Source organism: Palaemon carinicauda, chromosome 29 (genome assembly GCF_036898095.1).
Source record: "Palaemon carinicauda isolate YSFRI2023 chromosome 29, ASM3689809v2, whole genome shotgun sequence".
NCBI lineage: Eukaryota > Metazoa > Arthropoda > Malacostraca > Decapoda > Palaemonidae > Palaemon > Palaemon carinicauda.
The window spans coordinates 75,449,036-75,466,672 of NC_090753.1; the positions used below are offsets into that span (position 1 = coordinate 75,449,036).

Sequence of the window (17,637 nt, forward strand, 5' to 3'; positions counted from 1 at the left end):
GTCCCTTTCTCACCCACAAATTTAGATTTTTTTTATATGGTTTTAATTGTCATTTTCCTCTCCTAATGTTTGTTAAGTTTACTTACGCTTTGAAAAAATATCTTACCAAGAAAGTATACTGCTCCTCTTATTTAGGACTCCGTGAATAGCATTGCGGAGGGAGACCGGGAACCCAAGGAAAAGATAATAGGGAAATTTGAGGTTCTAGCTGGGTCCCCAGTGCCCAGTTCTCTTGATTGTTTACCTTTTGCCCAGATTTCTGGGTAATCCACTGTCTTATCTTTTTGTGTAGTGAATGTTGGAGTGTGGTTGGCATTCGGACAATAGGCAGTCTGCGTGCTATATCTAGCCACAGTCAGCAGACCACTACAACACTACTGGAGGGATCTCAGGTGGAGATGCCCACGACTCCCTGCTAACATGTAATTTCTAGAAAGAATGGTTGTGCTATCTCTATGAGCATGCCGATGGAATTCGATGATATAAAGACTCTAGCTGCTGCTGTGTTTATCATTACGCCCTTATACCTCAACATCTGTTAGGTGTGAAAGTCAACTTTCCCAATTTATCAAGCGCTAAAGATTGCCACAAAAAGTCTTGTTGATCTCAATTCTTTAGCAACTACTACTCTGAGGAAGCCAAGATCAACCAATCATTGGGATACATCTAAAGACATTCCTGTACGAGAGAGACCCATACTGCCATCAGCGTGAACACCTGGAGAGCAGTGCACCCAAAACACATGGTCTTTAACTAACATACCTCCTCCAATGAGAAAGAGTGAAGGTACTTCCGAGAGGACTGACGAATGGGTACTCGCAAATAAGCATTCTTCAGATCCACAAAAAGCATGAAGTTTCCTATTTTGATTGAATTTAATAGTTATTATTATTATTACTATTAATTGCTAAGCTACAACCCTAGTGGGAAAAGCAGAATGCTATAAGCCCAGGGGCTCCAACAGGGAAATAGCCCTATAAGGAAAGGAAACAAGGAAAAAATAAATATTTTAAGAATATTAAAATAAATATCTCCTATATAAACTATAAAATCTTTAACAAAACATGAGGATGAGAAATTACATAGAATAGTGTGCCCGGGTGTACCCTCAAGCAAGAGAACTCTAACCCTAGATAGTGGAAGACCATGGTACAAAGGCTATGGCACTACCCAAGACTGGAGAACAATGGTTTGATTTTGGAGCGTCCTTCTCCTAGAAGAGCTGCTTACCATAGCTAAACAGTCTCTTCTAGTTTCAATACTAGCCTAGGCAAGCCTACCAATAACCTCACTTTGAATTCAAGATGTGATTTTCATATCGGCCATATAAGACGACCCAAATTTTCAAGGGTGAATTTTAGGAATTAAAGGTCGTATTATACATAGAAATATACAGTATGGCAGTTTGTTGACAATTCAATGGCTTTTTTAGCGTCGCCGAGGACATATCCCTATTTTAAAAGACAAAAGTTTTGTGTACGAGTAGGAAAAATCACAAATTTTAAGTAATTTGTATTTTTCCTAACAGTACTTACCTCGAACTACTTTCTTAGGAATATCTGGGATCTCCTCCCAACCGACCAGAGTTTTGTGTAGTTTATCCTAGTCCCGTTTTCTATGAGGGGTAACCTCAGGTGGAGTGATACGCGCCCTGAGGCTAACCCCGGGTCAGAGAGCATGCTTGCTCAGGTCTCGATCCCCAGTAAGTTCTCTGGTCGTGTCACGATAACATCTCGACGCTCTCTCCTTACCCAGTGCGACCCTTTGTGTCCCCGACCCCCTTTGTGTCTCACGCGGTCCCCACGTGGACCCATTGTGTTCATTCTATACCCTTTCCTACCCTTTGAATAACACATGGTAATCATAAAATGCTACAAAAATTTGACCCTCCTGAGAGGCTAAATTCACTCTTGGTTGACTAACAAGTACCTATAGTAACATTAATGTATGCAACAACCTGAATCAGTCAACTGATATTTCTCTTCTACAGACAGAACAGGATGTCTGAGATTTGAGCACAATTAAATAATAGACTTTTATATAAATGAGTTTGAGATGAAACTAAAATACATTCTCAGTGGTTAGCCTGTGTATATATCACTATAAATGGAAGGAAACTTTACCTTTTACAAACAGTATAGGAGGAACCCTTCCTATCAGATTTTGTTTGCTTAATTCAAACCGAATGTGACTTGCATTGCTCTGGAGAAGTTCTGAGATACTATCATCCACATAGGACCCAGTACAATACCAATGGACATTAAGACTTGTCATGCCACTTGCAACTTCAACCTGTAAAAGATCAGAAAAGAAATGTCTATGAAATACAGTATTGATTTAGCTCTATTAATTAATACAAAATAAATTCCTAATACAATGTCACAATAAGTAATGGAATTTGAATATATTGTGAATATGCCGTTAACATTAACGTAAATTTAAGTCCATTAAGAGGCACGGCACAAGGTTCGCGACCTGTGAGCCCGCCACCCTGATTCTGAGAGCGTCTGTTGCAAATGACTGGCGCCTGAAAAGCTCTGAGTATGCATATTATTATTATTAATTGCTAAGCTACAACCCTAGTTGGACAAGCCCAGGGGCCCTAACAGGGAAAATAGCCCAGTGAGGAAAGGAAACGAGGAAAAATAAATTATTTTTAGAACAATAACATTAAAATAAATATCTCCTATAAAAACAGTTTGAGGTTTCTGTATTCGTCAGAGGAAAAGGCAGACAGGATCTGCATTGGTGGCCGGACCTTGCATCATCTGGCCAACCACCTAGAGACCAAGGGGGTCCTAACAGCTCCTTCACTAAAATGCATTCCATATAAGTCATAAACATGATGGATGCAGTCAGTTGAGAAGTAGGCCAGATGTGGTCAAATCCTGCCACTCTGTACTTGTTGAACTATGTGATTTTATATTGCTTAAATTCAATGTCCCCTCTGTGTTTCCTTCCCTTCGAGAATATTTTGATTAACTTTGAAACTGTTGATTTGTATCGGAAGACTGAGAATCTCGAGCACTTCAGTACAGTAAGACTTATTAAGATGATCCTAATTCAAGTAAACTGATTATCCCTTATTCGAAACTCAATTGAAAAAATTTATTTAGTCCCTGCTCAATTAAGTCACTTACTTTAGAACAATAAATGTACCATACTGCTAATCTATTTACCCACGTTTCCAATTATCTTTATGAAATTAACATTGCACGCTACAACAATATTGTACTATGAAATCTGAAAATATTGACAGTTTAATCAACAGCCAACTTTAAAATACCAACAATGAAGCTCTTTCTCAGTACTTTTTTTACTTAGTCTGCAGACCAAAGATAAACATTATGAAAAGAACGCAATATGAGAAATTCTAGATTTTATAGAACACGCTTAAAATTTATGCTTCGGCTGCTATTAAATAGGGAGATGATGAGTGCCTGGACTTTTTTGTTACAATTTGGTACCATTAGATTTATTTACATATACAGTGAACCCTCGTTTATCGCGGTAGATAGGTTCCAGACCCGACCGCGATAGGTGAAAATCCGCGAAGTAGTGACACCATATTTACATATTTATTTAACATGTATATTCAGACTTTTAAAACCTTCCCTTGTACGTAGTACTGTTAACAAACTACCCTTTAATGTACAGAACACTTAATGCATGTACTACAGTACCCTAACCTAAAACAGGGACAAATATTAAAGGCGATTTTATATCATGCGTTTCCTAAACACGCCAAAAAGCACGATAAAAAATGGCAACCAATGTTTTGTTTACGTTTATCTCTGATCATAATGAAGAAACAAACGCATTTACACATCTGTGTATAGGTTAGTTTTTGCATCGATTATATTGATTACTATACTTTTTTACTTGGTACAGTTACGCTATATTTCCTAATGTCACCTGGGAATATCCGGAAGTTTAAAGGTAGATGGGTGGATGCCTCTCAAACATTTACATCAGGGATTGATGGCCCTGACCACGCTAGTGAAAGGGAGTGTCTGGATATTGCTTTCTTGTTCCATACAAAGTCCTTCAACTAAAGTATCCATACAAATTTGACAAATTCGAAGATAATTTGTATTTTTCCTAACCATACAAACCTTAGCTATTTACATTGGGTTTACCTTTTAGCGCAGCTGAAATGGCGAGCCATTAGAATTTAACGAGGGTGTATTACTCCCGCGCTAGTTAGCGGGGGGGTAGGGGAGTGGTAGCTAGCTACCCCTCCCCCCCTCACACACAGATGAATGCTCACTTTCACTTAGAGGTAGGACTTGTCTTGGGGGACAGGGCTGGCGGGCAAATATGTGTAAATAGCTAAGGTTTGTATGGTTAGGAAAAATACAAATTATCTTCGAATTTGTCATTTGTTCCGTAACCGAAATACAAACCAGGCTATTTACCTTGGGTGACTTACCCCTTAGGTAGGGTGGAAAGTCCCCAGCCATACTGGCTTTGGCTTTACCCGGGGAGTCAGAATCCGAGTGAGTCGCACTCGAGAAAAGGAGTCCCTGCACCTCACAAGTTTCTTGCTTCGCAAGGAACCGTGTGGCCTACATAAGCTTGTGTGTGAAGGAAGAAGTGTGACCCGTCCTAGGCAGTTGACCTGGAGTTCCAGAAGGAACTCTGGGTTAGGACGTTCCCAATACCACCTCGTCAGGGTATGGGGGACGCGACAGTATTGACTCAATACTCGGAACACAAGGAAGCATGGTTTACCTGCAGAGGTTCGAGGTCAGCTATGCAGAGACCAGGATGCTGCTTCCCCGTAGAGGGGATGATGAAGAAAGAAATAAGGGCCAGACATACTTCTTTCGTTCATGCAGACTAAAACCTGATAACAATGCCCTCAACCTTCTGTTACCTGTCCAAAAAGGAGCCTGAGGTTAGACCAGCTGTTGTGTAGCCAACACAGAGCGATAGAAAACGTATCGAGACTCCTGTGGGTTACGCCCTGCAGGAAGCGGGCTGCGAAGGTCATTAGACGCTTCCACACTCCAGCTTGTAGCACCTGCGTCACAGAGTAGTATTACTCGAAGGCGAGGGACGTTGCGATGTATCCAACATCGTGCTGTAGGGCGACGTGACGGGGGAGGGTCTGGAGACAGGTCGAGATGAATGTCCTTGAGTCCGGGCTGAAGAGGTATACTGGTGACTCTCCCCCGTGTCCTCCTTGTGCTCCCAAATCGGCTGCAACTGAGGACAAACTGCAGCTGTTCCCAAAGCTAACCTCTCGATTCCTTTACTGGCAAGAAAGAGAAGGTCTTGGGACATCAGATACAGAATGGAGACTCGAAATCTTGAAGGAATTGGACCGAAGGGCCGGGACCCCCAGATTCTGAGTCTAGCCAACAACTCAGGAGCGAACCTGAATGTTGCCTTCCCCTCTTCCTTAGAAAGGGCGGAGTCGTACGAGACCAAGAAGATTGCTTACACACTGGCCGTGGCCAGAGTGAGCAGGAGACCCAAGGTGGAATACAATCCGAGGCCTGTCGTAAAGGGTCTTGAGAAGATCTCTTAAGGGACTAAAAAGTCCGAGCCATGCTCCAAGTTGGAGGTCTTCCTCCGACTAGGGCAGGGACGATCGTAGCTTCGCATGAGCGAGGAAAGATCCAGCGGGCAGGAAAAAGTTATTCCTTTAAGCCTGAAGGTCAGGGAAAGGCTGAGCGACAGGCTTCATTGCCGAGAGCGGAAAGGAGTTTCCTCCCACCGAAAGGCAATAAGACCGTTATTGCTGGAGAAGAGGCCTCAAGGGAAGAGGTATATCTCCCACGGCACCAACCACCGAAGACTCTTCACTTTGCCTGGAAGACCCCTGCGGATGACTATCGCAGATGACGCGACCTCCATACCACGACTGTAGCAGGTTGTCTCTTCTTGAGGAGGCGTAGTGTCTCCAGGCATGAAGCCGAAGCGACGCCCCGGTTCGGGAGAGATGTTGCAGTGTGGTTGTTTGAGTAGTCTGCGCCGTGGGAGAAGCTCTCCCGGGAGTTCCGTCAGGGGAAGCAGAGGGTCCAGAAACCGTTCTGCGCATAGTCCCAGTGGAGCTCTCCCATTGAAAGGTTGACAGACAACCTGGTCTTGTTGAGACCCATTGTCCACAGACAAAAAGGAGGGAAGACGCAGGCGTCGAAGTTGTCCCACCATCACCGGAATGCATCTTGCCAGAGTCTCGGGGTCTGAGACTGGGGGGAAGAACAGCGGAAGCTTGAGGTTCCAAGCTGTCGCGATCAGGTCCCCCAGACCAGGACTTGCTGGTTACTCAAGGTCAAAGACCCCCAGGTACACTCTCTCTACGAGGCTCTGCTCGGATAGTCGGAGAGAACATTCCTCTGCCTGGAATGAGAGAGCCGATGGTGGTATTGAGAGAATCTCAATCGTCCCGGTATCTCTACTGCAAGATGTGAAGGTGTGAAAATGCGTCCCCTGCCGGTTAGAACACGCCAGAATCATGAAGTCGACGCGCACGGAGCGACTCTGCAGGAGCTGTAGGATCTGTAGAGGGGCCAGACTACGGCCCCTAAGCCTGCCTGAATGATGGAGAGGTATCCTTCAGGTCTTGACCATAGGCCTGGACCGGAACAAGCCCCCCCCCCCCTTTCCTTTGACGAGTCCGAGAACAGCATCAAGAATGTGGGGAAAGGACAAGAATATCCACTACCATCAAGAGGTTCCGTAGGTCAACACCCATTGCAGGTCTAATAGTTCCGCTGGTCCCATAGGGGCCAGGAAGTCCGGTTAAACGTTGCCTGAAACCACCGGAACTTGGACCGCCCCACATGGAACTTATCCTGAGGCGACCGTTCGGACTATAGACGGGTCAATGAGGAAAGGAGAACTAGGAAACGTTCCAAGGAAGGGCTGAAAGCTCTGCGACTCTCCTCAGTCTTGCCACAGTCAACTGAAAGGAAGGCTCGGAGGATGTGGCAACAGAATCTAGCGTCCCCAGGTGGTCACCCATCCAAGTACTGACCAGAACCGATGTTGCTTAACCTCGCTGGACGGACGAGAAGCAGGGTTTCCAACGTGGTAAGGCCGTTGACTCAATATCATGGCCAGATACTCCAGATGTTGAGGCAGAAGAAGAGAAGGCTCCAAGCAAAATACCATGAACCCACACTCATGGTAAGCATCCGGAAGCTTGTCCCGGCGCTGAAGAAGGTCGAACCCGAGCCTACCGGAGTTGACCAGCCCTCCAAAAAGCAAAGGAGGCGGAAGCCTGCACCTTAGCGGCCATGAGGAAAGCAGGGAAAGTTGTCTGGGGAAAAAAAACAGCTATGCCACGGCGGGATAGCCACACTGCATCATAAGCAGGAATACTTGCAGTCTAGGCTGAATTCCACGAGCTCCCTGGAAGATGGATGGGATGGAAACTGAAAGTACCCGTCCTTCCGATCCAGGGTTTAAGGAGTCCTGTCGCCTCGTTACCAGTCTGATCGATTCTGCTGTTCTACGCTGGCCGAAGTTTGTTCGACAAACTTGATCAGGGCTGAGAGGTCGACTACGGAACTCCCCTCTCAGATCCTTCCTTACAAGAAAGGATCGACTGAAGAGGCCGGGGGTGAAGCCGTTGATGATCCTATGGAGGACCTTCACCTAAGGTATGGATCATTCTGCCCAACTGGGCAACACTTGCTATGGCATAGAGGTTCAGAGACACTGAATTCGCTGACAGAGACGGCAGGCGCGATATCCTTGGCTGATCACAGAGATCGTGCTGGAATGGGCATCGGGAAGCTGTCACCCGGATGAGTAACCTTAAGCATCCTCCCAACGAGAAACCTGCAATCCTAGAGTTCGTGAACTCTGCCGCTCCTTTTAGGACTATGCCCCCCCGGGGGAGCCTCCCGTGCCATCTGTTCCTGACAGGAGGAAACTGCAATTGGACACCTTGTCTCAGTTGTCGTAGCCGATAACTTAGGCCGACGTAGTTGAAAGAAAAAGGCGCTGGAGCCCTGCAGAGTCTGGAAGAAAGCGCCTTGGAGGAGTGAAAACGGAAGTCGATTTCCTCCGCACAGCTGCTGTCTAAGTCTCTGTCCTTGGGCACAAACAAACTCTTCTCAAGGATGGAAGGGTGTCTGAGGTTGTCGACCTCCACAGATGAGACACCCGAAGGAAGCCCTCAGTCAGCGCGTCCAGATGGTACAACATCGAGCTTGTCCGCAAGTTAGATACTTAACGACGAAAGGCCAAGGTGCCTGAGCCCGAGAGGAGGAAAGTACCCATGATCTTCCTGTAGCTTCCTTGAACCAAACCTCGGGCCGTAACCGAGGAGGGAAAGGACCTGGTAAGCCCCCAGAGGAAGGGGTAAGCAGTCACCCCTTGGCCAATGGAGAAACCTCGAACGGAAAGCCCCCCGCCAAAAATCCTTCCAGGGAATGACGGGGAAGGGCTAACCCAGGTTCTGGAAAGAGGAGTGTTGCTCAGACCTCCCTGAAGTTTGTTCCTATTCTTTCAAGTGCCATGCTCTGCGTTTACGGGGTGAGGCCGTGTACTGGAAATACGCTCCAGAAGAACTCGCCAGGCTGGCCATGCTGCGAAAACCCCATTGGGTATCGTGGTCGCAATCGCCCTGGAGCTCGCGCGATGGTAATTCAAAGATTTGCGCGTGGGCGAACGTGGAAGCGCCCATGCGCGGTCACGCAGGAACGCAAACGAAGGTGAGCGAAGGAGCGCAGGAGGGCGAGCGTGGTAGGAAGGGCGAGAGCTGGTGGTCGGCGAGCGATAACCCATAGACGAGCAATGGATACTGCAAGAATTAAGCCGACGGTCGTGCGAAGAAACACTGTAGGTTCGAGCGATGGAACACCGTCGGTTCGCGCGACGGAACACCGTCGGTTCGCGTGACGGAACACCGTCGGTTCGCGCGACGGAACACCGTAGGTTCGCGCGACGGAACACTGTCCGTCCGCGCGCGGGCGAACATTGGAGAGCATGTGCGCGGACGCGCATGAGCGTAGACGTGCAGGCACGTGGGCGTGTGGGCGCGCAGGCGAATGATCGCGCGGGCGCGCAGGCGAGCGGTCGCGCAGGCGAACGGTCGCGCGGGCGCACAGGAGAACGGTCGAGCGGGCGCGCAGGCGAACGGTCGAGCGGGCGCGCAGGCGAGCGGGCGCGCAGGCGAACGGTCGCGCGGGCGAACGGTCGCGCGGGCGAGCGGTCGCGAGGGTGGGCAGGTGAATGAGCGCGATTCCGAGGCGGCGAACGCAAGCGTTAGCACGATGGCGAGGAAACGCGCTGCCGCGTGGGCGAGGAAGACCGCTGGCGATGTGGATCAACAGGCGATCGGTGGTGAGCTAGTGAGCGCTGACGCGCAGGTTGGCGATGGCGCGTTGTGGCATGTCGACGCGTTGGCGAGCAGCATGCGCAGGTGAGCGATCGCGCGATGGCGAGCAGCATGCGCAGGTGAGCGATCGCGCGATGGCAGCAATGGCGAGCAGCATGCGCAGGTGGGCGATCGCGCGATGGCGAGCAGCATGCGCAGGTGGGCGATCGCGCGATGGCGAGCAGCATGCGCAGGTGAGCGATCGCGCGATGGCGAGCAGCATGCGCAGGTGAGCGATCGCGCGATGGCAGCGATGGCGAGCAGCATGCGCAGGTGGGCGATCGCGCGATGGCGAGCAGCATGCGCAGGTGGGTGATCGCGCGATGGCGAGCAGCATGCGCAGGTGGGCGATCGCGCGATGGCGAGCTAGTAGCTGGCGAACCATGTTCCTTCAGAAGCGTTGGAGAACGTTGGCGCGCCGGCTGTAACAAACGCGGGCGATCCGGAGATCGCTGAGAGACAGGTGATCGCTGACGTGTAGAACGCTGTTCAATAGGCGATACTAAAATCGCCTGTGCGCGCTGGTGAGCAGGTGAACGCTGGCGAGCTGATGATCGCTGGGGAGCTGATGATCGCTGGCGAGCTGATGATCGCTGACGAGCAGAAAGCAACGCGTGGAAGCCTGCGCATAGAAGAAGAGTCCTTGACCCAGACCTGAACCGAAGTTCTAGATCGCGTGGGCGAACGTGGGCGCACAAAGCGCGTAACAGGAACCAACAGGAACAGCAGGGATGATCATCATGAGAGCGCTGACGAACAGGAGAGCGCTGGCGAACAGGAGAGCACTGGCGAACAGGAGAGCGCTGGCGAACAGGAGAGCGCTGGCGATCAGGAAGCGCTGATGAGCAGGAGAGCGCCTGTGCGCTATCACTGAGCAGGAGCAGGAGAGAACCCAGCAGAAGGGCGCGCAGGGGAACCCTGACACGCAAGGGAAGAACCCCCGTGGGAGGCAACCCTTTGCCCCGAAGGGAACGTTGTCCGTCGGGAGACAGATGTCCATCGGAAGACCGTTGCCTGCCCGCCGGGAGACTGATGTCCGTTGGAAGACCGTTGCCCGTCGGAAGACGAGATCAGACCGCTGTCCATCTGCACCAAGGCGGAAGATCAAGAAGGAGTTGTAGGCTGCAAACGGAGATTCAAAAAGGCGCCTCTTAGCACCCTTATAGGGAGATGAGAGGCCCTTACGACGAGGCGGACGGTGGGCCTTACGGCGAAGGAGGCCAACAGCAACAGCAGCAGAAGAATCCTCCGAAGAGGAGTCTCTATGAGTGTACTCTCTCGCGAACGAAAGAGAAACACTTCGTAGAAGAGACTAGTCAGCCAGTGACCTAAAAGGAGCAATCCTCCGAAGAGGGGCTCCTGCAGTTGCCCAGCCCCTTGAGCGAAACTGCAGGTGTGACCGCTCAGCACCAAGAGCTTAGTCGCACGAAAAAAAGGCAAGAGAAGAACCTCCCAGAAGGGGAAAAACTCAAGCCTGGACAGGAAAAACTTCCCTCGGAAGGAAAGTTACCCGCCCAAGGAGGCAAGCCTCCTGAGAGTTCTAAAATGAACTGGAGAGCTGTCCGTCGTCATGGGAGTACTTCCAGTAGAAGGAGACACGCCCCTGACGAAAATACAAGGGGGGAGGCAGCAACAAGACAGCTCACACCGTAGCCATATTACAGAAACGAACTAGATCGGTAACTGTAAAAAAATAAAACAAAAATCATTAGTACACATTCATTCCCCCGGGAAGGCTCCGAAGAGGAATCCCGAGGGAAAGGAAACAAGAATTACACAACAGGCACGTGCCCTCACAACCACTTACACTCACGGAAGGAGAGCTGTAACCAAAACAGAATTATAACAATTATAATAATGAAACTATGTAATTATGATATTTTAATTATAAAATAAATTTTTGAATATACTTACCCGGTGAATATATAATAGCTGCAACTCTGCGGCTCGACAGAAAACACACTCAAAAACTCGCGAGCGATCGCTATGAAGGTTGCGGGTGTGCCCACCAGCGCCACTATCGGCCAGATACCACTCTTGCATGTAAACAAACCCTTCAATTCTTCTCGTCCCGCTGCGTCTCTATTGGGGAGGAAGGGAGGGCCTTTAATTTATATATTCACCGGGTAAGTATATTCAAAAATTTATTTTATAATTAAAATATCATTTTTAAATATTTAACTTAGCCGGTGAATATATAATAGCTGATTCACACCCAAGGCGGTGGGTAGAGACCAGAGTTAATTAAGTTTACAGCGTATAAGCTAAGAGTTTTTGACAGTTATCAATATAACAAAACCAAAATATATATAAGTACCTGGTAAGGAAGTTGACTTAGACGATTACTCTGCCTTATAAGTCTGTCTTCCTCACGAAGCCCAGCGATCCTCTTAGGATGCTGAAAGACTCCCAGGAGCTGAAGTATTAAGGGCTGCAACCCATACAACAGGACCTCATCAAACCCTTAATCTGGGCGCTCTCAAGAAATGACTTTGACCACCCGCCAAATCAATCAGGATGCGAAAGGCTTCTTAGCCTTCCGTACAACCCAAAAAAACAATATTAAAAACATTTCAAGAGACAGATTAAAAAGGATATTGGAATTAGGGTAATGTAGTGGTAGAACCCTCACCCACTACTGCACTCGCTGCAACGAATGGACCCAGTGTGTAGCAGTCCTCGTAAAGAGTCTGGACATCTTTTAAGTAAAATGACGCGAACACTGACTTGCTTCTCCAAAAAGTCGCGTCCATAATACTTTGCAGAGATTTATTTTGCTTGAAGGCCACGGAGGTTGCTATATCTCTAACTTCGTGCGTCTTAAACTTAAGCAAACATCGGTCTTTCTCATTCAAGTGAGAATGAGCTTCTCGTATTAAAAAAATCTGATAAAATATGACAAAGCATTCTTTGACATAGGCAATGAAGGTTTCTTAACTGAGCACCATAATGCCTCAGATTTACCTCGTAATGACTTAGTACGAGCTAAATCGAACTTAAGAGCTCTAACAGGACATAATACTCTTTCTAGTTCGTTGCCTACGATCTCTGATAAGCAAGGAATATCAAAAGATTTAAGCCAAGGACGAGAAGGCAGTTCATTTTTGGCCAGGAAACCAAGTTGAAGTGAACAAGTGGCTTTTTTCTGTAGAAAAGCCGATGTTCTTACTGAAGGCATGAAGTTCACTGACCCTTTTAGCCGAAGCCAAGCACACTAGGAAAAGTGTCTTGAGGGTGAGATCCTTCAGGGAGGCTGAATGTAATGGCTCAAACCTGTCTGACATGAGGAACCTTAGGACCACGTCTAAGTTCCATCCAGGAGTTGCCAAACGACGTTCCTTAGAGGTCTCGAAAGACTTAAGGAGATCTTGGAGATCTTTATTGTTGGAAAGATCTAAGCCTCTATGTCGAAAGACCGAAGCCAACATGCTCCTGTAGCCCTTAATCGTGGGAGCTGAAAGGGAGTGAACCTTTCTCAGATGTAAAAGAAAATCTGCGATTTGGGTTACAGAGGTACTGGACGAGGACACAGATGCTGACTTGCACCAGTCTCGAAAGACTTCCCACTTCGACTGGTATACTCTAATGGTAGAAGCTCTCCTAGCTCTTGCAATCGCACTGGCTGCCTCCTTCGAAAAGCCTCTAGCTCTTGAGAGTCTTTCGATAGTCTGAAGGAAGTCAGACGAAGAGCGGGGAGGCTTTGATGGACATTCTTTACGTGGGGCTGACGTAACAGATCTACCCTTAGAGGAAGACTTCTTGGAAAGTCTACCAGCCATTGAAGTACCTCGGTGCACCACTCTCTCGCGGGCCAGAGGGTAGCAACCAACGTCAACCTTGTCCCTTCGTGAGAGGCGAACTTCTGCAGTACCTTGTTGACTATCTTGAATGGTGGGAATGCATATAAGTCCAGAAAAGACCAATCCAGTAGAAACGCGTCTATGTAGATTGCTTCTGTATCTAGGACTGGAGAGCAATAGATTGGTAACCTTTTGGTCAACGAGGAGGCAAAGAGGTCTATGGTGGGTTGACCCCAAGTAGCCCAAAGACTCTTGCCCACGTCCTTGTGGAGGGTCCATTCCGTGGGTATCACCTGACCCCTCCGACTGAGACAGTCTGCCAAGACGTTCAAGTCCCCCTGGATGAATCTCGTCAACAGGGAGATGCCTCGAATTCTTGACCATAAGAGAAGGTCCCTTGCGATCTCGAGCAGCGTGAAGGAGTGTGTGCCTCCTTGCTTGGAGATGTACGCCAAAGTTGTGGTGTTGTCTGAGTTGACCTCTACCACTTAGTTTCGAAGAAGCTTTCTAATATCATCAAGGCCAAGTGGACTGCTAATAGCTCCTTGCCGTTGATGTGCATGCTCTTCTGACTTGAGGTCCACAGACCCGAGCATTCCCGACCGTCCAGGGTCGCACCCCAACCCAAATCCGACGCGTCTGAGGACAACACGTGGTTTGGGTTCTTGACTGCTAGGGATAGTCCCTCTCTCAGACTGATATTGCTGTCCCACCATTTCAGGCATGCCTTTACTGGTTCGGAGACTGGGAATGATACCGTCTCTAATGTCTTGTCCTAGTTCCAGTGAGAGGCTAGATGGAACCGGAGAGGCAGAAGGTATAGTCTCCCTAGTGAGACAAACTGCTCCAGGGATGAGAGAGTCCCTACGAGACTGTTCCAACTCCTGACTGATAAACGTTTCGTTTCAGCATAGTTGGACTTCGAGCAGGGCTTGACTGCGAATCTCCATCCCCAAATATAGAATAATCTGGGATGGGATCAGTTGGGACTTTTAGGTTGACCAAAAGTCCCAACTCCCTGGCCAGACTCAACGTCCAATGTAGATCCTGCAGACAGCGAAGACTGGACGATGCTCTGAGAAGCCAGTCGTCCAAGTACAGGGAGGCTCGGATCCCCGATAGATGGAGGGATTTTGCCACATTCCTCATGAGCCTCGTAAACACGAGAGGCGCAGGACTGAGGCCAAAGCACAGGGCTCGAAACTGGTACCCCACATTCCTGTAAACAAACCTCAGAAACGGTTGGGAATCCGGGTGTATAGGAATGTGGAAGTATGCCTCCTGAAGGTCGAGAGAGACCATCCAGTCGCCTTCCATAAATGCTGTCAAGACAGCCTGGTAGACTTCATCGTGAAGTTTGTCTTGACAATGAACACATTGAGCGCACTTGCCTCTTACGTACTCCTGCAGTGAACATGGCTGCCAAATCATTGGAGCCATCCCTGAGGGACTTGTTCCTGCAGAGAACGTGGCTGTCAGATCATTGGAGCCATCCCTGAAAGCCTTGTTTATGCATGACATAATTGTACAGCAAAACTTCAAAGGCTCGAAAATAGCTCTGAAGTCGACCTGTAAAATCTTGGAGCGTCTCATGGCCAGGCGCCAGGGAGAGTCTATGAGGTTTGAGAAGTCTATCTGGGCAGAGGCAGGAACTCCCAAGCCGAGAACTTCTCTCGTGTCATATCAGACTCTCGCTCTATAAGCCAGCTTAAAAGAAGGGAAAGCAAAGGCTGTCTCCCCCAAACTCCTCCTGGTGATAAACCAGTCGCCTAGCAAACGTAAAGCTCTCTTAGAAGAGCGAGAGAGCACTAGCTTATAAAACAACGGCTTCGAAGTAGCTAGGCCTAGTGTAAGCTCTGACGTTTAGGCGAACGAGGAGCAGCAGTTACAAAAAGATCCGGACAAAGATCCTTAAAAATCAGCATGATTTATTTAAAGTCCATAGAGGGCTAAGCAGCTTTAGGCTCCTCTCCGTCTGACAGAGTCCTCAAGGGAATATCAGTAGGAGGGGGAACAGCAACTTCCTCATCTGAAGGAACCTTGTCCGACAATAGCCGAGTCTCAAGCAAGGGAGAGACCTACCGTGGTGGCAATGCTTTACAAGTAGAGTCCACACGCACTGGTGCATTAGTAGCGGACCAGGACGCAACGTCATGTAACTGCTTGACAGTCTGTGAACTGTCAACAAGAACAGGTGCGTGAGGACGCACAGCTTCCACTCGAGACTGCTTTGACCGCCTAGATTGAGCAGTCAAAACAACTCTAGAATGCGGAGGTTGACGCTCAGCGTCAAAACAAGTCAACTCCGATTGTTGGCAAACGTCCTGAACGTCAACAGGAGCATCAGCAAGTGGCCTAACGTCCAAATGTGGCTGAAAATCCACACGAGACCGCATCGAGTGTGGTTCTAAACAACCTGACTGACGTGACTTGGCTACGCCAACGTCAACAGGACGCACAAAGGAACGTTAGGGTGGCTGAAGGCCAGGATCTCGATGAGATAAACGGCTAGGCTCAACGGACTTATCGGCAGAATAGTCTTCCATAAGGGAGGCAAGCTTATTCTGCATGTCTTGCCGTACAACCCATTTAGGATCAACGGGAATGGTTGCGGTAAGAGACGAGGGTAACGTCTGTGACTGCAAAACCTTGCCTACAAAAAGACTCTCGGAGTCTGTGTTACGCTTTTGTTTAGGCGGCGAGCAGTCTTCCGATGACTGCATAGGGTCAGAGCTGTCCTAATAGTTAAAACCAGGACGCTGGACCTGTCCTGAAAGGACTGACTTTCGCTTAAAGGGCCTCGAAACCTTGTTCCACGGTTTCTTATGCGAAAAGCCTTCGGATGACGAGGAGAAAATCGTCTCTCTCGCCTTATGGTAGGGGTGATCTTGGTAAGATACACCTGATACCATAGAGGGAACGTCTGTTCGCTGATCAAGGCCTCTCGAACCCATAAGTCGTACGACATTACTTCTCCCCTGGGCTTGGGAGCTTGCAAGAGGTCCCGGACTAGGCACGAACAGACGAACCCTCGGTCGCAACACTGATAACACTTTGCGCAATATCACTTTATCACTACGATTTTCTGTTTTGCACTTATTTCACTGAAATCGAATTTTTTAACAATTCACATTAGGTATGAATAAAACTGATTTCTACCTGAAGCACGCAATTCTACCCTCATCAAAAGGTTGTAATTGCGAAATCAGTCGTATAATGTAAGCACATTAATACCAGCAAAAAACAGTAAACATATTTTAAGATAAAAAAATCAGTGGCTGGGGAAGAGACTAAACACTAGTTCATTCAAAACTACGTTTTCAATCTCTCACCGTACAGTGCCTTGGGACGGGAATAAAAACTAAAAACGTTTTATCCTTTCTCCCCGTACAGAGACTAGGGACGAAAGTAACTCGAGAACGTTACTCGCTAGGGACGAGATAAAGATCGGAACGTTCTCTCTCCTCTCTCTCTCTCCGTCTCTATCTCTCTCTCTCTCTCTCTCTCTTGATTTCGCACCGAAGAGAAGAGCCCACTTACCTTTCGTCAATAAACAGGTTATTTGACCAAAGGAAAAAACTGAAAGGTTTTTCAATTAAAAGTTCCTTTAAAATAGTCTTTAAAACATTTAAGCTTTGAAAGAAAAAAGAACAAAACGTCAGAATCGATTTACTCTTTCTGCAAAGTGAAACCGTGATACTCTCTCTCTCTATCGTAACGATAGAGCGCAAACTACGTAGCATAAATAAACTAAACGTTAGTTCATCTTTGAAACAGTACGAAGACTATTCAAAGAAAAAAACTATCATAAAATATTTACTAAAAATATTTCATTTAATAAGTTTTAAATCATTAGCTCTGTAAAAGTTATTTACGATTGAAAAGGGCTCAACGTTGTTTAACTTCGGTTTCCAAGTTAGGACCGCCTACTCTCAGGAAAGGTCGCATATAAACAAATCATTAAAATTTATTTTGATGTTTATTATAAATGGAAAGCTAATCGAAGAGGCCTAATAAAGGCGGTTGAGATATAAAATATATAGAGGAAAATCTATAATTAATTTATAACGTGATAAGATAATTGCTAAAAGCCTAAAACACACTTCCGTCTAAGGGAAGGGTCGGCCATTTAAAAGTCAAAGAAAGTCCATACTCTCTCTCTTGTCATCAAAAATTAAATCTATCCAAAAACGAGTTCAAGATTTAAGATAAAGATAAAACACCTGCACTGCGAAAGCTCAAACCAAAATGAAGTTATTCACCAAATATGTTGAGAAAACTCCAGGTTCTACAGCGAGTATTGATACGTCTTGTCGTCAACGTCGACAGAGTAGAATTGAAGGGTTTGTTTACATGCAAGAGTGGTATCTGGCCGATAGTGGCGCTGGTGGGCACACCCGCAACCTTCATAGCGATCGCTCGCGAGTTTTTGAGTGTGTTTTCTGTCGAGCCGCAGAGTTGCAGCTATTATATATTCCCCGGCTAAGTTAAATATTT

The 17,637-nt window shown here is 47.6% G+C and overlaps 1 protein-coding gene across 1 annotated transcript in view; it reads right to left on the bottom strand.

Moving 5' to 3' along the window:
- LOC137622251 (uncharacterized) overlaps positions 1–17,637 on the bottom strand; it is an 80,371-nt gene that overhangs the window by 21,777 nt on the left and 40,957 nt on the right. The window contains exon 3 of the mRNA XM_068352768.1: positions 2,124–2,292. Coding sequence (XP_068208869.1) covers positions 2,124–2,292 — 169 coding nt within the window. The remainder of the gene's footprint in view (positions 1–2,123; positions 2,293–17,637) is intronic.